The sequence below is a fragment of the Pezoporus flaviventris genome, unplaced genomic scaffold (assembly GCF_033815535.1).
Source record: "Pezoporus flaviventris isolate CSIRO_AGI_PZ_B2104156 unplaced genomic scaffold, CSIRO_AGI_Pfla_v1 ptg000020l, whole genome shotgun sequence".
Lineage (NCBI taxonomy): Eukaryota > Metazoa > Chordata > Aves > Psittaciformes > Psittacidae > Pezoporus > Pezoporus flaviventris.
The window spans coordinates 1,610,351-1,634,344 of record NW_026892568.1 but is presented as its reverse complement, the minus strand read 5'-3'; the positions used below and the strand labels follow the sequence as shown (position 1 = coordinate 1,634,344).

General features: G+C 43.1%; 1 protein-coding gene across 1 annotated transcript; it reads left to right on the top strand.

Annotated features, from left to right (window-relative positions):
• The first annotated feature begins 318 nt into the window (after positions 1 to 318).
• GNA13 (G protein subunit alpha 13) lies at positions 319 to 23,480 on the top strand. Its single transcript, XM_061455252.1, has 4 exons — positions 319 to 698; positions 2,419 to 2,645; positions 17,467 to 17,517; positions 22,031 to 23,480. Exons 1-4 carry the CDS (start codon positions 365 to 367, stop codon positions 22,601 to 22,603), a joined length of 1,185 nt encoding a protein of 394 aa, XP_061311236.1. The 5' UTR covers positions 319 to 364; the 3' UTR covers positions 22,604 to 23,480.
• Positions 23,481 to 23,994: the final 514 nt, after the last annotated feature.

Here is a 23,994-nt window from a genome sequence, read left to right as displayed (position 1 = left end):
AGCCTGCAGCCCTGCACAGCTCGGAGCAGCAAAGAGGAAGTCCGTGCCGAGCGGCTCAACGCGTTCCTAACCAAACTGCTCGCACCGGGAACAGAAAACTGCTTAGCTGGCAAGCTCCATCCTGCCCCCCACGACCGACGGCTCCCCTTCCCCGCGCTTCCCGCCTGTCAGCACCCCTACAGAGCACAGGACCCACCATAACGGGGTCAGTTTCCCCTCAGTGACCGCACATTAAGCACTGGCTGCGGACGTTAAAGAGACCCCGACACCGACCGCGGCCGGAACGGCCACAACCACCTCCCGCTCCCGCCATTTCCTCAGTGGGCGGGGCCTGCGCAAGGGCGGGAACGCGGCGCTGTCACGCATGCGCGGGGCGGCGGAGCGGGCGCTGCCCTCGCTGGCAGTGCTCGCTAAGATGGCGGACTTCCTGCCGTCGCGCTCCGTGCTGTCGGGCTGCTTTCCCGGCTGCCTGCTCACCAGCGGCGAGGCCGAGCAGCAGCGCAAGTCCAAGGAGATCGACAAGTGCCTCAACCGCGAGAAGACCTACGTGAAGCGCCTCGTCAAGATCCTGCTGCTGGGAGCGGGTGAGAGCGGCAAGTCTACTTTCCTCAAGCAGATGAGGATCATCCATGGGCAGGACTGGGACCGGGCGGCCCGGGAGGAGTTCCGAGCCACCATCTACAGCAACGTGATTAAAGGTGGGTGAGAGGCGAAGGGGCAGCCCCGGGAAGCTCCAGGCCCGGCCGGGGTTTGGGGGGGGCGGCCTCGTCTCCCTCAGCCCGGTGGGTCGCTGCCTCCTCCCGCTCGGTCGGTGGTTTCGTTTCGGCCTTTCCCTCATGGAGGAGGAGCGGCCCCGCGCTGCCGGTGGCACCGTTTGGGGGGCAGCCGCCCTCCGCGGGTTGTCACCCGGCCCTGGTGTAGGGGGGGGGAGAGGCGGCGGCCCGGGCGCGGCCCCCAGGCGGGAGCAGCGGTTTGAGCCCGGGAGGTCCCAAGCGGTGCCATTTCCTGGTAACGCGATCGCGGTGATGAGCGGTAATGGATGGGGGCGAGATGCACCTGAAAGTGCCGGAGGATGGGACGCGTCCTGCGCTCCAGGAGGAAGCGTTTCGCTGCAGTGGAAGAAAGCTGCCATCGTGTTGGAAACCACGATTAAACCTGCACCAAGGGTCATAAATGCATCGCTGAAACCTCCATGCATGGTTTAGGAGCGGGCTCTTCATTTTACTGCTGTCATCCGTATTGAATCGGCCACATTTACCTTATTATTCTCGTCGAAATCGCTCATCAGTTTATCAGTTTGGACTGTGTAATAGTTGGGCAAAGTTTCAACTGAGTTTCTTGAAACAGCAAAGCAATGTCAGATCCTCAGCCCTGCTCGTGAAGGGGGCTGAGATCCAGTGATTCTTAAAGACGGTTGGTTTACAAAGCTGGTTGCAGACCAAGCCTGGGGAAGCTATAAATAGCAAGGCAGTAGGAATCACGAGCAACCTGTGTTGACCAGGTTACAGATTGTTAGCAAAATAAGGTGCTTCCTACTCTGTGGAAGTATACACTTAGGAACTACAGCTCTCTTTTGAAGGCTGCTTTCCTGCAGTCACTGCGTTTGACAGATGGAAAAGTCATGTCAAGGAAAAGAAGCTTGGAAAAACACTTTGGTATTAAACAAGTGTGTTGTTATACAGTCACTTGTTACTGCACCTTAATTTCCTTACACTCTCCCCATGCCTCTACAGTTGCTTATTCTTTATGGTATTTTCTTTTTTAAAGTCCTTTATAAGAGAAGTTTAAAATACTGTGTTTCTCATAGGGAATATCTGCCAAAACAGCAACAAAACAAGTGCAGGGAAGTCTTTCAATGATACAACTCCTTTTGCATGTAAGCAGGAAAAAAATCTTTTAGAGAGTTCAATGATTTAGTAAATATTGTGTTCATATCTCTGTAAATATTAAAGGCAGCGATAACCGTCTACAGGTTGAGATAACTAGATACCGTGCTCATAAGAATACAGAGATAGGGAACCTTGAAATACACAGTCAGATGGGTTGACATATTCTGAAATAAGCTTTTAAATATACTTTGAGTTGTTTCGTGCCAGGCAGAAGTGTTTGGTAGCACAGACTGGGGGCTTAGTAATTAAAACCAGCACTTTCTCAAGGGTTAAACTTGTGCTGTGGGTATTATACTGTTGGCTATGGCCCTGTTTTTCGGATAGTAAGTATCTGAGGTTTGATATTACCTGAAAGCATAGTGCTTGGAGTCAGTTGTTCAGAAACTTCGTGATTTCCTCCTGGGTGGAGAGTCCCACTGAGCTTTGACTGTACAGAGTAAGGGCATTGTCTGAATCTCTGCAGGTTTGTAGGCTACTGAAACAGTAGATGCTGAGAAACTAATTGCAACGCTCTTTCATCCTATTAAAGGTGTGAGAGTCCTTGTGGATGCCAGAGAGAAACTTCATATCCCCTGGGGTGATCCTGCGAACCAGAGTAACGGAGACACGATGATGGCGTTTGACACCCGCTCGGTTTCAGTGGTGCAGGGCATGGTGGAGACAGCAGTGTTCCTGCAGTACCTGCCAGCCATCCGAGCCCTATGGGCTGACAGTGGCATCCAGCACGCATACGACCGGCGCAGGGAGTTCCAGCTGGTAAGTTCAGTGTTTGTATTTGGAATTGAGTGTGTACGATTCTTGTGAGTGAATACAACACAGCTCAAGTGGCCTCCTCATGGATCTAAAGCCTTTTGGAATAGTACACTGTTATGCTGCAGTATTGCAAACAGATGCATTTAGTTCCTTCCCTACCCTTTTTTTACAGAACAAGAATAAAGAGCTTCTGACATAATTGTCCTCATTTCGTATGTGAGAAAGCAGAGGTCTGGAGGGCTTTTATGTTCTGTAACAAAGCTTGTATGTCTGTAGTGTTTTTACTGTACGATTGTTTCCTTTGTGAACTAGTGCATCGACTTAAAAAACAACACAAAACATGGTTTGCAGTGAAGGAAGACTTAAGAGTAATGTGATTTTTAAGAAAAGATATGCATGGGTTAATGAGAAGAATTTAAAAACCACTCCCTTCTCTATTCCAGTTTGAGCAATCTAGCAAACATTCCCTCCATATACTTCCTGTTTAATTTTGAATGTCTGTGTTCATGCTCATGTAATGAAATTTTTGTTATATTCAGGTTCTCAACTGAAGATGGGATATAGCGGTTAATAGTGGGGTTGAGATGGAGTATGCAGCTCTATAGTGGTGGTGGAAAGGAAGGAGAAACATGTCTCAATTTTGAGCTGGAGCTTTAACTCCCTGTGACAGCTGAAGTCCCTTTGCTCCATTTCCAGGCAAATGCTGCAAAAGGAAGTGAAGAATTTGAGTTAAATTTGCTGTTTGTTAATTCACAGACTTGTGTAGTAAATGCCAGTGGCACAGGGGTTTGTAGGGGTGGAGAACCTTAAAATAGATCAAATTTGTTCTAGTAGGTCTCTTGAATCTAAGTGGCTTTTGTGTTTTTTATGTCTTAAAAATAACCTTTGTGTTAGCGTGAATCTGAACAATAGCTGGTGATGTCTCCTGTTGAGCTATTATGAATGGTTGTGTAATTGTGCTCTGGCTAAAATAGGTTGTGTAAATATGTATTGCTCTGATCATGGAACATCTTGTAGAGATTGAAGGATGGGCAGGTGCCTGTCACCTGCCCCGTGAGCTCAGCTATGTAATGTGTTTCTAAGGAGACCTGTTGCTCCTTGCGTTTCACCTTCAAGGTGATCATAAAAAGGTGATTGCTCTGCTGCTGGTGCAAATGTGACTTAGTGACACAGTTGCTGTGCTGGAGTGATCTGGTTTAAAAGCTGTTAAATAAACTTGCCTCTACTAAGCATGGCTGGTGACTGCAGGGGAAGCAGTGAAGGGACCTATTGCCATTCCATCGTCCTGAGTCTGAGAAGAAGGTTCTTTCCATAACTGAAGCTTGTGTAGAGTTTCACTTTGAGTAGGATTTGAAGAATGTGTTGTGCTTCAGGCAGAAAAAAAACCCTATTGCTTTCTTTTGGAAATCCCTAAATCTGCATAATGTCCTGGATCGTGTATGGATCTTGTTATGTTTTAGGCAGGACTCCAGAGTATTTTTTTAAGTGCTCTAAATAGTTGACAACTATCCTAATGCTAATTTTGAAAGTAAGGTAACTGCTTTATTTATACTTATATTGCACTATTCCCTAAATCCTTTAAAAATCTCGGCCTGAGATATTTATGCCAAGCTATAAACATGAAGAAAAGGAAGCAGCTGAATGATGTTGCTGTATTGAGTGCAGCAGCTTGAGCAGTGCTGGCCAAGCATGAAGTCTGGGGTTTTATCCCAGCTGAAGCTATGACAGAGCTCCGTGTGGGCAGCAGAAAGGTGGAAGACTCCTGGAAGCAGTATGGATTTTTGCCATACCTGCTGGCAGGCTTTGAAAAAGAGTGTTCAGAGAGTTTAGATATGTGATGTACTGTGGAAGGGAGATGCAAATAGTGAAGGAGGGAGTGATGGGTGTACCTCCAAGTCAGGAGGCAGGACAGGGAGAAGTTGGAGGAGACACAGACAGTGCTCTCGGGTTGAGCGCTGACTCTTGAAGAAAGGATCCAGGACTGAAAGTTGTTAGCATTGCAGACAGGGAATAAAACTGTTTTCTACTTCCAGTTCAACTGCTTAGGACAACAAATGTCATGAAAAGAGATAATGGCAAGATCTGTGCACGTTTGTGAGAAGTCATTGAGCTGTTCATGTTGTTTTCCTTCTCCATCATCTTTCATTTGTAATGCCAGAGATGATGCTAGGACCCTGAAGAAACAATGTGGTCTTTTTATAGTAGCATGAGAGGGGGAAAAGCAGAACTTGGTTATGTGCTAATGGAATTAGAAATCAGCATTTCCATGCCTTGTTTGCTGGAGTGTCCTTCCTCATTTTGTTAATGTAAGTGGTCATGAGGATAGTCAATATGATTTATTTTCCTTGGTATAAAAATAGGGGCCTTCTGGCCACTAACAGCAGTATTTATGAGAATTCATGAGGTCACTTATGTAGTGCTTTGAAACTAATTACAGCTTAGTGCATGTGTGCCACTTCAGTACTTCTCAGGTGGTTAATATTATAATCCCTCAAATTTTATTACAAACTGAAGTCATTCAGGTGACAGTTCCACTAACACAGTTAACTAAAGACTCTTTTGGCTCTGTAGCTTAGTCAGTTCCTGTAGCTTTATATCCTGGTCTACTTCAGGCTTTCTGTCCTTCATGCACTGAGCTTATTTCTGCTACAGCCTCTGGTCGATGTCTGTGGATTAGTTACAGAGTTAGTCTGAATCAGCCTGAAGCTCTCTGACTTTTAATGAACATTGCAGATTTCTCCTTGCCAGTTGATGTCCAGTTAAGATCTCCTGAAATTACTTGGATAAAATGCACTCAATTCTACAACATGCAAAGTGATTTAACAAGGTATTTCCTCGCCTTTGTATTTACGCTCGTGAGCTGTTCAGTTCTGTGGTTGGAAAGGTTTGCTGTTCTCACTGGGACTTGCTCTGAGATGCTGGCAGCTGAGGAGTGGCTGGTGCTGGTGCTGCCTATCTGGTAACACTGAGGAAAGCAATTCTGAATAGAGTACGGTTGTACACTGCTGTACTGCCTCTCACTTCAGCAGGTGCTGTGAACTCACATTTGCTATGAGAGTTGTGCCCAGAGGAGCGTTCTGAAGTAGTCTCCAGGATTCTTCTCATTCTCTGACGGTGGAAAAGTGGGATGAGAGCTGAGTAGCTCAGCTGCACGATAAGCTTTGAACGTGTTAAAGGTTTGTTCTTGTTAAAAGAAAACTTTAGGGTGGGTTTGGATGTTTGCCATGAACCTGAAGTGCACAGAACTGCAGACATGGATGTGCATTTACCTCTGGATCATGTTTACTTCTGTGATATGTCTGCAAGTGCTAGATCAGATTATAGGAGACAGGAAAAGGCGTGTTCAGCTCAAAGTTATGCTGCTAGTTTTGCTGCAGCTTCCCTGCAGCATTTTCCTGTTGCAGTATTTTAGAAGAGTGTTGTTCAGTTGAACTAACTTTTATCTTGTCCTGGTGGGGCTTTTCTGGGTTCTGTCTCTGCATATTGGTGGGGCTGTTGTACACACGAGAACATTATACTGGGTCTACTCGAAATGAGTCCCCAAACGGTCACTGCAGAATGTTAGCAAAACTTACCATTCTTTCAGGTGTGTAGGCAGCACATCCTTGAAATGTGCTTGATTATAGTGATCATGGTGAGGCCAGTTGTGTTTGAAGCCAGACCAGGTTCCCAGATATGAGCTCGTTCTCAAGATGGATGCCCATCTCATGGTCAGTACTTCAGCATCTCTCTGAAGTCACAAGTGTGAACCTGGAAAAACAGCATCTGTCATTCATTAGAAGCATCTACAGTGTATTTGTGACACTGAATTTCAGAAGCTTTTCAACACCCTGTGCCTTCTGTAATGTTCTGATAACTCCTCCCAGTATTCATCCTCTGCAACCTCTCCACACCCTGAAGTTGGGGGGTGGCGATGTCTTTCTCCTTCCCCTGATCCCCTCTTGGATCTGGGATTGGGTTGCTCCCATCTCTTTCTGGGTGAAGTGTGGAGGTGGTGCTTCTGTAAACATGTGGATTGGCTATTTGGGCACGTAATCATATAATTTAGAGTTAATTTAAGTATAATGTTATAATTACACTGAATATTGCTCAGAATTCTGTGGGGAAAACAAAGCTGCAGCTTTGTGTTGAAATACAAACTATTTTCCCCTCTTTCCCCGGACAATAGATCACCAAACATCACATCACAGGATGGTGTGTGTACAGTAAGCATGACTCCTTCAACCCTTGGAAAGGTTAGAGCCACTTTTGGTCTTCATCTGAAAAAGATTTATCAAAGATTCTATGGACAGAAAAGTGCTTTACAATTTTATACTTAAAAATGAGTCATTTAAATCTTCAGAAAAGACTCGGAGTTCTTGAGAGTTTTCCTGCCCCAGTGACAAGGTAATGCTGGTTTTGAGTTTGCCTTAATAAGGCTCTGCATGGGCTTAACACAAGAGTCCAACAATGAGGAGGCTTGAGTTTCCTTACTCAGGTTTGTGGCCAGAAACTGTTCCATGTGTGTACTGGTGCTTTGGTATTGGGAATTGACTGCAACACTGAGCTGAACAAGTGAACTTTTACACTGATTTAAGTGGCATTTCTTTATCATTTTCCAGATTGGGATTAGGATTTCTGCTTCAGTCTCTGCTACTTTAAAAATGCAGTTTCACAATACAGTGTGGGAGCAGAGCCACGTGTTCTTATACGTACTCTGTCTTGACAAGCTCTGTCGTGTTGATAATCACGTGCCTTAGTTCCCTAAACATTTGGTTGCAGAAGACTGAAAGGTGACCTACTTGCAAAAATTTGCATTCCTCAGCCTTGCTTAAATAAAGGTAGAATCCGTTGTGCCCTTCTGGATACACTGTGCATGCCAACAACCTGAACCCTTCAGAGGAAGGGACTTTCACGTGTCTTGAATGTGTGAGCCTCTTCTCAGTACATTCTTTTAAACACGTTAGATGAGCTTTTGCTGCTTCTGCTGCTTACAGAGTAACATGAGACCGTGGTACATTAGTTCAGAGCCCATTTCCTTGCTGGCTGCTAACCTGCAAGGTCTTACATGTTAGTACCTGTGGAGCTGTCTCATTACATTGCTTCACAGGATTTAAACATAGCAACGGCTGCGCCATTCTCTGTCCATTGAGAAATGACTTATTAATGTAAGCCCAATCTACACTACAAAGTGGCAGTATTCATAGCTGTCAGCAAACCTCTGTGCTGGCAAAACATGTGGTATGAATGCAGCCCTGATCTGCCATCTATGTATTGTGCACCCGAGGCAAAGAATATGGAGCCATCTTTTTCATATGTAAATTTGGGATCCTTTAGGATTAAGGTGTGATGCCAGGGGCAGCGTTGTGCTGCTGCTCCCTAATTCGAGTTTACTCTAACTAGACTTCAGCCTTAGAGGCCAGTTAAGTCTGCTCTCACTGAGCATGTATAACACTCGGGTTGTATTTGGATGACTCTTTTGGCTGTATTTATGAGTTAATGCTGTATACTATTTATATGTTCTGAGTTCATGCTGTACCTCTCATGCAGAACTAGCGAAGTGGAAGGAAACTTCAGGTTGTGGTAGCTGGGGAAGTTGCTTCAGAAAATGTGGGAAAACATAAGTGCAGCTGACCTTACTACGTAAGAAAAGCAGTAAAGTAGTAGTGTTTCACACAGAAGGCAAGATAATCTCTATGACAGCATTTTGGCTACTGGCACTTGATTTTTTTGAAGTTATCTAAATTTACTACAAATCAGTTGAGAAGCTCTGAAGGTGCAGAGCCTGTCCTGTGCGCAACAGCGAGCTGGATCACGGTGCTGATGGAGTCTAGCTCAGACCAAATGGTATCTTGTTCTGGAATATGAAGCCTTTCTTTATGTCTTAAAGTTAAATAAATAGGTCATAGAATACAATGTTAGTTAAATTGTCAGACTCAAACAATAAATGCATTTAATCCAGATGAAAATCTCTGAATAACCCTTCTACTCTACAGCCAAAGTAGTTTGAAGGGTCAAATTTAAAAGGTGCATAAAGAAAATGTTGAAGATTAAGCCAGAAGCTAAAGAAGGTCCTAAATTGTTTTCAGTATCTTCCCCACTTGCATGTCTGCATTAACAAGAAACAGCAGGTAATGCACCTGGGAAAGTTGAGGAATTTTGATTATAAAACCCACTCTGAATTCTTTATCATCACACTAACTGACAACTTCAACTGTGTAAGAGGAGAGAAGTTTTGGACTATTATAAGCACTGAGCTGACTTTTACAGCACTTAATTCACTGCATTTTGTTGCACACTTCTCTGTCATGGTCATTCACACCTTCAATGTTTTCCCTGTACTCCACAGTCTCCTCAGTTAAAATAAGTGGAATATTGGGCTCCTTTTCTGTGACTTAACCAAGGAACTTAAAAGACCCTTAAATTCTTTTTATAGATGAGAGATACAGACATGTGTCATCACCCATGAGCTTGCTGGGCACATGATGGTATTTGGTCACCCACTGGTGACCAAGTAAAGAGGATGCAGAATTTCCAGGAGAGGAAACACAGTGCACTAATGCCTTCTGTAATTCAAAAGATCTACACAGAATAGGGTGTGAAAAAAAACAAAACAAAACACAAAACCAAAAAACCCTTGGTGTAGGGTGATCTCCTGGAATTTTACATGTGGATGGTATTGGGGCCTTGAACTGTCTTCACTGCTCAAGTGCTTTAGGCACAGCTTTTACTGATCTTTAAATACATTGACATTCATTTAAGGATGGATCTTTCACAAGACCTAGTAAATTACCACTGAATCTTGTCAGATAGCTGGTAACAAGAGCTCGTGTATTTGTATGTCATCATTTGCAAACAGAAATACCAGAATGTAATCGAAATGGATGCTATAATAGAGGCAGAGGAAGGAACTAAAAGCATTTGGTCATCTGGGTTTCTCCTGAGGCTGAAATACGAACCAAATGTACTTTAAAACTGAGCCCGAGGGATACTTCAGTGCCTGCCCTGGTGTCTAGTTCAGGGTTGTGCTTTTCAAAGGTTGTGATTTAGTTTACAGTTTATGTAATGGGCTTTTCAATGAACCTTAAAGTTCAATGTGACCACTTTTAGTGCTGATATCTTTCCACAGGCTGAATATTTGTCATGTTTTGAGGAGCCTTTGCTGATCTCATACAACTTGGAAGCAAGTGAAGCTCCAGATAATGGATGGCAGATTTGCAGACTCACTGCTGCTTCAGTGTTAGGTTAAATGCAGTTTGAGTTGCAAACACATGAAGTCATGGAGCCAGTGGGTCAGTGCACTGAAAGAAGAGCAAATGTTTACGGTCTGGTTCCAGTCTGCTTTGTGTGTAAAACATTTGAAGTTTAGCTAGATGCTTCCCAGAGTGTAAATAGTAATTGGGAGGTGGCTGTTTCTTCTGGGTCAGTGCATGTTTTCATACAGCTTCTAGATCTGTCTGTGTGCTGTGACTTGGGAGGTTTGGTTCATCAATGAAATCTGACAATCTTTTGTTAAGTATCAGTGTCTTTCCTAAAGTCACCTTTCTGGAAGGCGAGTTTGGGTTGTAGATACTTCCTGAAGGAGACAGTAAAAAGAACTTTGAAGGAAGAAAGTTCACCTGATCCTGTGGAAAGTGTATCTTAATTTGCTTTCATGGATTAATTTATGTTCAGGTTCTTGCCAACAGAAGCATCTTCATTAGACATTCTGGTTCCTCATGGGTTGTGTCCCATTTACTACATTTCTTAATCTGGCTCTGATCTCTAGAAGGGGCTGCAGTAGATTTGAGTTTTCTTCCTGTTTGGGAGCTTTGGTGATCCTAAGAAAAATGACACTCCAGGGAAATGCTGGATACTCCTCAGGCTTTCAGTTCTTGGAAGGAGTCTCTTTGGGGTGTACTCTTGAGCTGTCCACATAGAATATTGCTTCATACAACTCAGAGGGTTTCTTAAAACTCTCAGCTGTTTATAGAATATGGCACAGCCTGGTTTCCAAGTAGTCTTTCAGAAATAGAGGTATGATAATAGTGTCTTGCATGGAAGAAATTGTAGTTCTGCAGTCTTTAATAGAACACCGTTTTGTGCCTCAAAGCTGTAGCGAATGTTTGTATCTTTAAGCAGTTTTTGTTAAGAATCTGGCAGTTGCATCCCTTCAGGAGAGGGGAGGGATTCCTAGCTGAGAAAAACGAAATTGGATTTCTTCCCTCTGAGGCAAGTAATTCAAAACTGGAGCAGTTTGCTCTGTGGCACACCAGTACGTGGATTAAGTTCTTAGTGCCTGATCATGTCTTCATTTGGTTAAGGGGGATAGCACGTTATGTCTGAAACCATGGAAATGTTCCGCTGATTGGAGAAAATTGGGTCTGAACTGTGACTGAGGCCCTTTGAAGGGTAATGCAAACCTGCAGTCAGTGCAGGAAGGAGAAACAGGATGCTGGAGCTGATCTGGAGTATTGAGATCCAGACTGGCTTGAGCTGTGTGCCTTTGCCCCCTCATTCACTGGCAGCCGCAGTGGATGCTGCCAGGCAGTTGTGCTGCAGGAGCTCAGGTTGGTGTGCTCCAGCTTCCTCAGTTTGTTATCCACACTGGAGAATTGAGGATTAATTGGATTACATGGTAAATAGGGGATAATAGATTAAAGGGATATTATTGGGTTAAACCCCTTCTTAAAACCCTTCACCTTTCTTTGTTAATGCCATTATGCAAGATAAAAATGTCAGTCATGAAATAAACTTAATGTGACTCCTCCATTTCATGGTGCTTTTGTAGCTTCATGCTGTTGAGCACTTTCCACCCAATGCGATCCAGCTGTTCTCAGTACAAATTCTGCTCTGCTACCAAGAAGCTTTACAAAAGATTACTTCTGTGAGTCAGGACTTCAATGTTTCCTTGGTTTAGGACAGATATTCAGGGTGTGTGACCAAACACAAGACAGGTTTCACTTCTACACTGCGTGATGTTGTTCTTATTGCTGTGAAAACAGTTGAATACAACTGGAGCTGCACACAGGAAGTGCTGAAAAGAGGAAATGAGTTGGTGCTGTCAGAGGTGGGATGAGATGTGATGCATTTGTGACGTGTATTGGTGGAGAACAGGATTATTTTGTCCTCCTGTGGAAGCAGGTGTAACCTGTAACTGAAACTGTCCAGTCTTATAAAGAAGCAGCAATTAATCTCTGCATAGAGTGGTTTGGGTTGGAGGGACCTTAAAACACATCCAGTTCAGCCCTTGCCATGGGCAGGGACACCTTCCACTGGAGCAGGTTGTTCCAAGCCTTGTCCAGCCTGGCCTTGAACACTGCCAGGGATGGGGCAGCCACAGCTTCTCTGGGCACCCTGTGCCAGTGCCTCAGCACCCTCACAGGGAAGAACAACTTCTTAATGTCTAATCTAAATTTACCATCTTTCAGTTTAAAGCCATTTCCCCTTGTCCTGTACCTACAGGTGCTTCTCTAAAGCCCCTCTCCAGATTTCTTGTAGCCCCTTTAGGCACTGGGAGCTGCTCTAAGGTCTCCCTGGACGATTCTCTTCTCCAGCTGAACAACCTTTGAAAATGGGCAGGTCAAATCTAAATGATGTTTGAGATGGTTGAGCTGGAGAGAAAGAAGCTCAGAGATCCTGAAATACCTGATCTGGATGTACACTACCTATGCTTAAGCCCTTTCAAGGCTGGTCTCTTAATGTTTCCACTGGCAGCAGTGCTGTTTTAAAGCACTTTGTGCCTTTGGATTAAGCTTCTAACAGGCAAAAGACACTATACATAATAAAGTGAGTTCCACAAGGATTATTAGGGTGCTGTAAGATGCAGACGTTTAAGGCTTTGATTATTCCTCCATTATATTTCTTCCTTCAAGCAGCTTTTCCCATGTTATGGGTGGTTGGTTTGTGTGTCAGTTTAGGCATGTACCTGGCAGCCTAAGAACATTGTAGTTACCTCCTCTTCTAAACTAGGCTTTTGAAAAAGCTTTTTTGCCATTGTTTTTTGTGTGCTTGTGGGTTTTTTTAATTAGATAAAATGAAAAAATCTATGTTTTAGCAGAAACTTGGGTAGGGTCAGGAAGAGAAAAGGTTTGGTGGTTCCTGTAATTCTAATCTAGAGTTACTCAGTTGTATCTCCTGTTTTCTTTAAATATCTGATTTATCCTTTCAGATATTTAAGTCCTGTCCATTCAGTGTGAACTTGCAGCCAGATATAGATGGTTTGATAGACTGTTCATATCTATCTTTAGACCTTGTGATGACTGAATCTGTATTTGATGCTTTTTCACTTTTTTATTTTTTGAAGTGATTGCTGTTGGAAAGAATGTGCTGTGTTGCCCTGGAACAGCTAAAAGAGCCATTTGGCGATGCTGAGGTTTCAACAAATCATATTTAGATTGCTGACATTGTTTTCATGGAAACCAAATAAATTGGTGCCACTTCCTGGGTTTAAAAGATGTGTTCATCTGTTGTGTATTGTAATCGTCTCTTTTCCTCCTTTTCTTCCCCCATAATATTTTAGTGGTTGCTCTGCTTTAGGGACTAACTAGCAACATTTCAGACAGTAATCTTTATCTTTGCCAAGTGGTGGTTATAAAAGATAACTGATAAGGGTTACTTCAGAGCACAGCTGCAACACACTGTTGTCTTGCAGGTAGATGTCCAGCATGTGCTGTAATCCCATCTTTGTAGAAAGTGTTCACAAAGCTCAAGATAATTCATTGTATAGGCATGAGCAAGACTAGTTGAGATGGATGCAGTGTTGTATGGGAAGCTGTTGTAATATCAGGTACCTTGATAAGAATAAGTGGTTTACAAGAAAACACAACTTGTGTGCTGAGGATGAAATGAGTTGGCTTTCCTCAGGAAGGATCATAAGACTGCAGGAGGCACACAGGCTGTTCTCAATCAAACCTTGCTGAAAATGGAACACTTGACAGTTATGAATAAAGTTATTTAACAGTCAACTTCCTGTGGTTTACATGCGTTTCTGAATACTCTATCTGAACAAAAAAGGGCATCTTCTGCACGCAAAGTGTGTGCTTAAAATCTTATGTTCTGATAGGATTCATATTAATACTGTATGAAAAAAGCAAAAGCTTAGTGACCTGACACTGGAAGAGCTTTGAAACTAATGTGTAGACCATTCATTCTGTTGTACTGGGGGTGTTCAAGAAGTTTCCTCTATTGCAGTGTATCAATACGCATGAGAGATGTGCTGAAGCTGGTGTTTGTCACTTCTGTTCACATCTTTGGGCCTATGCTTTAAGCTGAGCAGAAGGAGGTGGACAATGGACAAGGAAGGGTCGATGGTACAGTTCCTGCAGTGTAACAGGGCATTGGTAGCTTGCAACCACACTTCAGGAGCTGGCAGTTCACAACTGCTCAACTGTAAAAATGACTTCAAAGGGTTCACCTGCATTTGAAAAACCAAAGGTTCACTTGTGACTAATTTAAGACTTTCGCATCACTGTATTTCTTTAACTAAATGTTCCAGTTTCCGTCATATGTACCCACAGGATATGGGTGTGAAGTCAATGGAATGAATGGAGAACTACAGAACTTTCTGATGATGGCAGATCCTGTAGTTTCTCAGTCTCCTATTGATTTTGTCCTTTTTGTGGCTCCTTTGTGGCTTGACAGCAGCAGATTGACTGTTACAGCAGCCACATGGACGCGGTGAGCCACACTGGAGTTGGTGGGGCAGAATGGGGAAGCCCAGGTTTCTGTTTTCTAGTCATGTTGGGTAAACCAGAGGGTTTACAGTTTGTGTCAAGGGAAATTTTAGAAGACAACAACTGTCTGTTGGATACAGCATTTAAATATAGCAAGTAATTGATTTACAGAGTGAGATCTAGTTCTGAATCTAGTATCAAGCAAAAGTAGCCTAACACAGAAGCTGCCTTTGGAGCTGGTGTTGTGAATAGATCAGTCTCATACTTGGTTTTAACAGTTGCTGGCATTAAGGCTTTCATTGGTTGTTGTGTGGTGTTTTTTTCAGTGGGCTTCTGAACGCTGCATACAGCACACAGAGTCACCCCTTTGGAAAAGGATTGAAGTCTTGCTTGGTTGCTTTGTCATGCTGCCTTTTTGAAGCTTGTTTAAAATGGGTCAGAGCTGTTCAGTTCTGCAGGAGTGCACTCTGATAACCATCTGTTAGTTGTGATGGTTGGCTGCTCAAGAGTAGCTGTAGTTATCAGAGCTGAGCCTGCTGATCTGAAGATGTCCAGGCCAGATAGATAGAAAATCACCGGAGTCAAGACACTGGCTTGTAGCTGTATGATAGGGGAGGGCTGTCTGGAATGTGATGGAAGAACTGCTGATGGGCTTAGCACTGTTTTAAGTTCTTGATGCCATGCAAATTGATAAAAGCCAATGGCTGAACAACTTTTATCCTTAAATACTGAGTTGAGTCATGGTGACAGCACTTTCTTGGTGTGTCACATTAGTTGCCTGGATAGATTTTCATAAGGGAAGAACTGAGTGAGCTGCAGATGTGGAGGAGGGAAGCTGATATGTCACTGCTTTACTAACCGTATCCTGCTCATAACTGACTGCTTTTAAAGCTTAATCTCATGAGCTTCAGAATGGCCACCTTCATACTTGCCTGCCCTTGACTTCCATACCTGACAGCATGGAAACTAAGCAGTCCCCTTGGTGTGCTTCACTTTTCTGCTCATGTATGGCTCTAGAGCACTGCAATTGCTGCAGGGCCATGTATTTTGCATTCATGTTTTCAGGAAATCCCCTCATTTGGGAAGCTGTTTCTGGGGGTGTTTTGTGACCTTTACAGGCCGTGGTTTACTCCTGCAACTGCTCAATCCATTGCAGTAGTAGGAAGCCCTGGGACTGAAAGGAGATGTAGTAACTCATGCATTCCAGTAGTGTGGAGTTAATGCTTCTTTAGGGAGTAGGCATTGCTGTAGGCAGTATAAAAAAGAGTTGTCTAAGATTAAAATATATCTCTGCATGTAGCCACACACATCCATACTTGCAGCCTCTGAGGCCCAGGTATTGTAGAACAAATACCTCCACTAAATGAGTCTGAAATCTGCCTGATTTTACATAGTCCTGAGGGGAGGGAGGGTTGGCAGCTCCTTCTAAGGACCTAAAAAAGAAATTAAGCCTGAGCCTAACTTTATTTTGTATTCAGCCGCAGACAGTGGTCTTAGTACTTGGAAGGCTTCAATTCTGATCCTGTTCCCCCTGCTTGGGAAGCTTTCATGGATTTGTGCATTAAGGTTGTGTATTTCTGTTTTCTGTGGAATGGGAATGCTGTTCCTCATACGCTTCCCCTAGACGATTGAGGCTAGAATGGATTTTGGAGTGCTGAAAAAGATGTATGTGTAGAATACTGCTGTCACTGCAAGAGTTGCTGTTCTGTGCCACTGGCCTTGAAATGGTTGGTTAATGTTAGTGCTGCAGCTTGTCACCCAGAGAGAATCAGTAATGGTAAACTAAACAGAAGGTAAAATAAGGTAGTAGAAGTGTGCTGGACTCTTTCCCTGCAGGTGTGTCAAGCGCAAGGCATGTTTCAACCAGAGTCCTAGTCTTGCCTAATGAAAAGCTGATGTTCAAATTGCACACTGGAAGGTGAGGTGTCTGCTGCTGTTAGGTAACTTTAGGACCTGGAAAACCTGCAAAGGGTACGTGCCTTGTGTTGTGTATCTGCCAGAACCCTTTTTGGACTGTTATTTACCTTACCGTACTTCAGTGCTGCTTAGGTGACACAGTTTAATGTTGAGGTTTGATATTCTTCATAGATAAGTTCTATTTCAAGTGAAGGGAAGTGATTATCAGGGTGTAACTCTTGTCCCGATTCACACATCTGGCTTAGATGTAGTCACCTGGCCCTGGATGCTGCTTGAATTGCTCATCAAGAAAATTCTGTCAGTATTCTTGCTCTTCTATACCCAGAATGAAAACACAGATGGTTTCTTTTCTGTATTTAATATAAAGTAAATAAGTTACAGCTTGGTAACCAAGAGCTTTCAAAAGGAAGCGTGGCTCTGCTGCTGTGTTGATGCTGAGAATCCTATAAAGGTGCTACCTTCCTTTGCAATAGATTCAGTCAGTATGTTACCTGTTGGAAGTGAACTCTGGTTCAGCAGCATCCTTGTAAGAGGCTTTTCCTTCATCCCAGCACCCTGATGGAGTTTTGGAGAGTTGACTGTAGTTCAGGCTTACAGTAGAGAATCTTTAGTTCCATGTTACTGGAGGGATTAAACACTTCAGTTACTATTTGCAAGGAAAAGAATGGCTTGAATCCAGAACATCACCTGTATAGTAGATGTGATATCATGCAGTGTTGCAGTGTGGAGCTTTGTCCATTATTCCCAGAGGAAGGAGGTCTTGTCCAGCTTGGCCTTTAGTAAAATGCTTCATGAGTTGTGGTTTCTCATCCTCTATTCTGCTGGTCACTGGCAGTGCTCAGGGGATTTACCTGCATGAATCGGATCGTATGGCAATGCAGTTATAAATAAATCGTCTGCAGTCATTAATCCTGCACTGAATGCCTGTATGTGCAGACTCCTCAAAAGGTTGAAAGAATTGAACGCAGCTTTTCCTAATGAAGGTGTGGTTCCTTCATTGATGCTCCCTGTGGATAACGCTGTAGAATTTACTTAGCAATTCTAAACTGGAAAGAACTATTACAAATGTGCCTACCTATGCTTTTAAGCTCAAATATTAACTGACCTAGAAATAAAACATTACTTGTGTTCTTAGGAGAGCTGCTTGAGAGATAGTAGTGATTAAAGCTTAAAACACTGATGTCTGGATGTTGGTAAATGAACTGGACTTCACAATGTAAACTCTTGGGATCAAGTGTGCTGCTTATTTAACTAACTGTTTGCTTTGTTTTCAGGGGGAATCTGTAAAGTATTTCTTGGACAACTTGGATAAACTTGGAGAACAAGTAAGTCTTTTGAGTTTCTTTCAATCTTGGGTTTTAAGCAGTCTTTGTTATCTCTGGGGTTTAAACAGATGAAATGTTATTAGTGTCTACTCAAATAGCTTTAACTTTGACTGTTCCATTATCTCAGCAGTTCATCACCAACATGTCAAAACCAGAGGGCAATGCAAGGGCCAAGAGACTTTCTGGTAATAAAACTTCTGTAGAAATTAAACAAAACCTAAGTTACAAATGCTTGTCCAGTCAAAAGACTATTAATGTAACACTTCAACACTAAATGATATGCAGAAATGAGTGCTTTTGTTTGTACATATCCAGTTAGGAACACCCAGTTAAATTGGTGCATGGGTCAGTGGTACCATCCTGTAGCATCTGCTTCAAAATAAACACATTTGGAACAGAACCAAATCTGTTTTCTCTGGGGGGAAAAAGCTGAACCTTTTGGGTAGCACTCTTGGTTACTGCTTGAATAATGAAGTTGTCTGATGCTCATTAGTTGTGCATTGCAGAAATGGCATGTGGAAAAACTGCCTGTAAAATGGGATGCCAGCTTGAACTCCATGGGGAGGCAGTTTCTCCAAGGTCATTTCCAGCTGATGGCTAACAAATGCTGAAGGAATCCCAACCACTTCAATTGAATCCTGTTACATCAGGCTTAATTCTGTTTTTCTTTTTAATGGAGAAAAAGTTAATTTTAAATTTTTAACTGTCATTTTTTCTGATTAAAGCACTGGTGATTACCTTGCAGTATCCATGTGCTTCCCAGATACCTCACTTGAAAGCTCCAGCTCTTACTCCTCAAGTTTTGATTTGGTCTTGAGTTACACAGCAGTAGGAGAGCTGGACTCGCTTTAGTGAACTGCTCAACTTTCTGCTAATGGTGGATTTCTCATGAGTTTTGAACCCAGTGCCCCTTGAGTTTTGGTTTTTGGTTTGGTTTTTCTGCCCCTGCACATTTGGGTAAAGATTTTTGCATCTTCTTTTCAGCGTTCTTTATTTAGAACCTTTGGTCCATTCCTTGATTCAAGCCTGAAACTTGAAGTCACTGTGTTTTCTTTTCTATTTTTATATGCACACACACTTATTGTAGGTTTGGTGTTGCTGTGGGAATGCTGAGCTCTGAATTACAGCGTTTCCCGTTTAAAGCTAGCCCAAATGATGTTGAGATACTGGATCCTTCAAGAGGGATCCTTCAAGATCTGCTGTCATAGAAAATGTTGGGTCTGTGTGGACAGTTTTGTTATAGAGTGAAAGATTTGATGGGTTCTTCTGGTTTAATCTTACCTATATGCAAGATTTGTCTAATGATTATTGCCCCAAACTATATATTAATGTAAGTACTTTACTGTTCTTATCTGTTCTCTGACACAACTGAATTGCTTATAAACAGATAGACTTGCAATTCATGTGCCTCTTGGCCAACGGGAGCAGATAATAACAGTGAGTAGGGAAAAGAACTTTAATGTTCAGATTTAATCAGATCAGCAAAATACAAGGAGCTGGCTGGGATTAGCTGGATTCCTGCATGTTTGTTGTTGTTTCATCTGCCAGCGCAGACTATATGTATCCAAAATATAGAGACACATCACTTCCCATGTTGTGACTGCATCTTATTCGTGCTTTACATTCTAACTATGGAAACAGTGATGTGATAGTTAAGAGAACTACCTCATAACCAAAAGAAGGCCTTTAGAGGAAAAAAGAGTAGTGAATTTGAGGAAGAAAGCACATGTTCGGAGTCGGTATCAGTGGATCCTTGGCAAGAGCTGCACAGAAAATAAACCAAAAAACCCAATAACCCCCCAGAAACAACCAAACAAACCAAAAAAGGGTGAGGGTGAAGAATGGAATGGAATGGACCTTAAGATGTCAACAGTCAACATGAAAGACAGGGCAGAGTGTAGAAAAGGAATGTGCCCTTTAGGATGCTTGCAGGAAAAGTACTGACTGACAGTGGCAAAACACTGAAAGGACTTAGATAATACTCAGTTCTATCCAAGGAAAATACTCTCCTAATGCTGCAGTCTTTCAGTAGGGAGAATGGGATCTACAGTGAGAAAGGGGCTCATTCAGAATTGCTGTAATGTCAAGCTGCTGGTATCCCAAGGATCTGGGCATGAGGAAGAAAACATCATTATCATTACAAAAGACAAGTAAAATGCTGGAGCTTTCTTAGGAGTTGTTGTTTGGTCTCCTGTAGCCAGATGAAGGCTGTACACCCAGCACTTGGCTTCAGTGCACTCACTTGCAGGCTGGTGCATAAGAGCAGCCATTATCTGGTATAAAACATGGTAGGTCTTCTGTGCATGGAGAGCTTGAGAGCACTTGAAAGGATTTTATTTGTGGTTCCAAGTGTGGAAGGAATTTTAAATGAGTAATGATACTTGAGAGGGAATTTGTCAGGAATTTTAGGGATAAGCTGCTTGTTCTTGAAAGCTTTACTGGATAAACATTACAGGCCAACTCCCAGAAGAGTTTTCTTTGTGCTCTTGTTTCAGTACTGAAGGTATAGATGGCTTTGCCTTTCATATTAATTGATTTTATTTATTTACTTTAATAATCTCGGTCGCTCCTGAGCCTTCCTAAAACTCTCTGGTTTTGTTTTGAGAGCTTGAGACTAACTTTCTGAATAACAAAAGATGCTGCATTCCTGTCCGAAAGATGGAACCTGTGACATCCTCTTCCCTAGGTGTTAACAGTCACCTTTAAATCCCCTCACATGTGCTCAGTGACATCTGATACAGTCATTGCTCTGTTCTCTGATTGTTCTTCCTCTCTAACAGTTTTTTGGTAGAAAAGACCAAAGATAAATTTAACAAAGAGAAAAATCTCATTACCCTTTAATGCTGCTTCTTTTAATCGGGGCCCTTGACTGATTTGCAGGTGCCCATTGCTTGGTTTGGGAAGACCATGATGCTACTTTTGCAGTTCAGCTCTCTGCAGATTGAGATGGTTCTGGCTGTGGATGTGTAATAGTATAGCTGTAATAGTACAGCAGCAGAATGTGCAGGGTGGGAGCCTGTGCTTCAGAGCTGCTCTGTAATTCCTGCCACGATAAAAATCAGTGCCTTAGTCATGGGCAGCTCCAGGAAAGAAACACAGGAGTTCAAACAACAGCAGTCTCTGTAGCTGGTTTCACTTTTGAGCTTACATCGTACAGCTAAGTGATCTCTGAATTTTTGGAACATTACGCTCCCTAAGTTTTAACATTACTTTCTTAAAGGCTGTGGATCAAACTTGCCCAGATGCCTTACACTTGGAATACCAGTATTTAAGCAGCCATGTAGTTCTGTGCTTGTTCCCCTGCCCCAGCTCACTAGTTCAGTTGGGCTTTGTGGACCCAGGTCTTACACATCCTTGTAAAAAGTCCAGGTCTGGCACTGTCAAAGGAAGATTGTAGATCACTCACTAAGAGGAGACTAAAATTCTGGAACTGAAGTCACACTCTGAAGTTGTGAGAAATGCTGGAAAGGGGTAAGGAAGAGTTTCCATAACAAGTGAACAACAAAGCTTTAAACTTCAGCGTCAGCCAGCTGCCTCTTAGAGATGTGCTCTTTAGACAGCAGAAAGCCTTGGACCATGTGCCAAAGTGTAACTCGGGGTGAAGAAATCCCCTATACAAGTCTTGAATTTCAGTCTGTCGAAAGCTGACTAATAAGAATTCCTCCTCCTGTTAACATCTGCATCTGTTGATAATGACCAGTCCTGTAACACTGAAACAAGCAGTGAAAAACCTACTTATCCTGCCTGTTTAATTCTGGGGGAAAAGGTGAGCTCCTAGACTGTCCTACTGGCAAGAGGCTGCTCTCCTCAGCTGCTAGTTTCTTCTCCTATTCTACCAGTTGCATAGTATGTTTTGGGCTACGTTTTGAGCTCCCAGATGTGGCACATAGCTGATAGAAGTGCCTTTTTGGACCGATACGATGTGAAAGATCCATGGCAAGAGCAGAGAAAGTTGCTTAGGTTGTGCATTTCTGCCATAATTGCCTTAAAACCGACTTAGTGGAGTAGTTCTTTTTCCTGGAAGCAGTCATGCAGTATGCACGAGAACATGGGAGGAATGGAGCACCCACGCTTAGAATGGGATACTCCCCGTGGTTACAGATTGGAGAAACCTGCTTTAGACCCCGACTGCTGCATTGCAGTGTTGGCAGCCAGCGTGTTTCCCAGCTTTGTGGGAAGAGGATGACTGAAGCAGAAAGTAATCCAGAATGAGGGAAACTGGCATGAGGAACTGATGGTGCGGGTTGTTTATGGATCCTTGTCATGTGGCAAATGGAAAGCTTCAGTTCTCTGGGATCCATGTTTGATTAATATGGGGTGTGTTTCCTGCTTTGGATGCTAGATCTTTCCAAAATGCTTCAGTGTCAGCATATAAATACGCGTTCGTGTGTATGTTTATTCAAAACCTTGTGCTGTTCCTCTGCCAGCTTCTCTCTCAATGGCAACTCAGTTGTGATCACCACGCCTGCACCTTGTACCCTAATCAGCAAACTGTCCTTGATGTCTCTTTCAGGATTACCTTCCCTCACAGCAGGACATCCTGCTGGCCCGGAAACCTACAAAAGGGATTCACGAGTACGACTTTGAAATCAAAAACGTCCCTTTCAAAATGGTTGATGTAGGCGGCCAAAGGTCCGAACGGAAGCGGTGGTTCGAGTGCTTCGACAGCGTCACGTCCATACTCTTCCTCGTCTCCTCGAGTGAGTTTGACCAAGTGCTGATGGAGGATCGGCAAACGAATCGCCTGACGGAGTCCCTGAACATTTTTGAGACAATAGTCAATAACCGGGTGTTCAGCAACGTCTCCATCATCCTCTTCTTAAACAAGACGGACTTGCTTGAGGAAAAAGTAAAAAAAGTGAGCATCAAAGACTATTTCCCCGAGTATGAGGGGGATCCCCACTGCTTAACAGATGTCCAGAAATTCCTGGTGGATTGTTTTCGTACCAAACGCCGGGACCAGCAGCAGAAGCCCCTCTACCACCACTTCACCACTGCTATTAACACAGAAAACATCCGGCTAGTTTTCCGTGACGTTAAGGATACCATCCTTCACGACAACCTCAAGCAGCTTATGTTACAGTGATGTGCAAAAAGACAGTTTTATTTGAGTAACTTTTGTGTGTTGTTTTTGGTTTTTTTTTTTTAACTAGGAAGTTTACAGCAGGAGTAGAGAAATCCAGATCCTGTCAGACTTCTCGATATGTGGCTAAAAGCTGCTGCTGAACACATTATTGCCAATTTCTGCAGAAATTCAGGCTTAATCTCTTCCAGTGTAGCTTCAAGTTGACTCCAGTTGTAATTTTATAGCAGATCTATGTCTAAGTACCTGTAAAGTGATAAATCTGACCTTTTATGAACATGTATATTATTATCCTAGGAAAAAAATCATTCCACCTTCAGAATTCCAAGTCCAAAGTTCAGCGAAATTGTTGCAATTGTTAGACTGTGGCAGTAATTTAAGGGGGAAGAAACTCTTCACATCTAACTCTGTTATGAAGACTGTGATACCATAGCTGACTTACGATTTCTCAGGTCTATTGTTGGTTAGAAATCCCATAAATCCCTTGCTGGAATCATCTCTTTGAAGCTAGGATTCCCGGGTGTAACATCCTTCCTGTTTAAGTACTGGTCTTTGCATGGGGTTTGACTAGGAGATGGTTTAAATATACTTAGGTTGGGAGCTTTGGCCAGTCCTGGCAGGAAGTACAACCGCAGGCAGAATTCCAGCGATGAGGAATTAATGAATGGCACAGTACACGGTTTCACTCTACTGCATTGTACCGACGTCTTGGAGCCATGGCAAAGCACAGAGCACTGTGATATGGTCCTCTTGAGAGTCTTACATGGGAAGGGGGGAGCAAGCTCAACTTGTATTTATCTTCACTAACCACATACTACATGTAGGTACCTTACCCTGTTCTTGAAGCGCTTTAATATAGCACTGGTTTATCTTTACTTTCTTCATGACTTACAGAGTGCCTCATCTTAAGCAGTAGGCATGTGGTGATGGATAGAAGGACTTGCAAACCTAAGTGCCTCCTTGTGTTCTGTCCTATGGTATTTCCAGTGGCCTTATGTGAGCATCCGTGTTCCCAGCAGAGGCCTTGTGTAGCTGACACCATGAAGATGAATGTTTTCTTGTGCAGAAAGAACGTGTCACAGCAGAATGTGCTTCAGCTGATGAGGTTCTTTCTGACACATCCCAATTGGGTCTAGCAATCCTAAGTGTACTTGAGCCAATACGTTGCACAGCGTACTCCAGAGTACTGCTTGTGACTAAGAGTATCTTACCAAAAGTTCCAATGCAGGGTTGGTTTTTGTTGTGTTTGGGGGGCGGGGGGGCTGGCTAAGGGCGAGGATGTTACCATTGCCATGTGATTTAAAAGAATAATACAAAATACTTCTTTTGCCCAGAAATTCTCATACATTACCCAGCATACGTCCTGCAAAAGGAGAGTAAGCTTTTGTCAGCTT

Bases quoted from the DNA above. Each gene is read 5' to 3' on its own strand.
- GNA13 (XM_061455252.1), top strand. From the start codon at position 365: ATGCGCGGGGCGGCGGAGCGGGCGCTGCCCTCGCTGGCAGTGCTCGCT. The intron at 699-2,418 runs GTGGGTGAGAGG...ATCCTATTAAAG, and splicing joins CTACAGCAACGTGATTAAAG to GTGTGAGAGTCCTTGTGGAT. The intron at 2,646-17,466 runs GTAAGTTCAGTG...CTTTGTTTTCAG, and splicing joins GGCGCAGGGAGTTCCAGCTG to GGGGAATCTGTAAAGTATTT.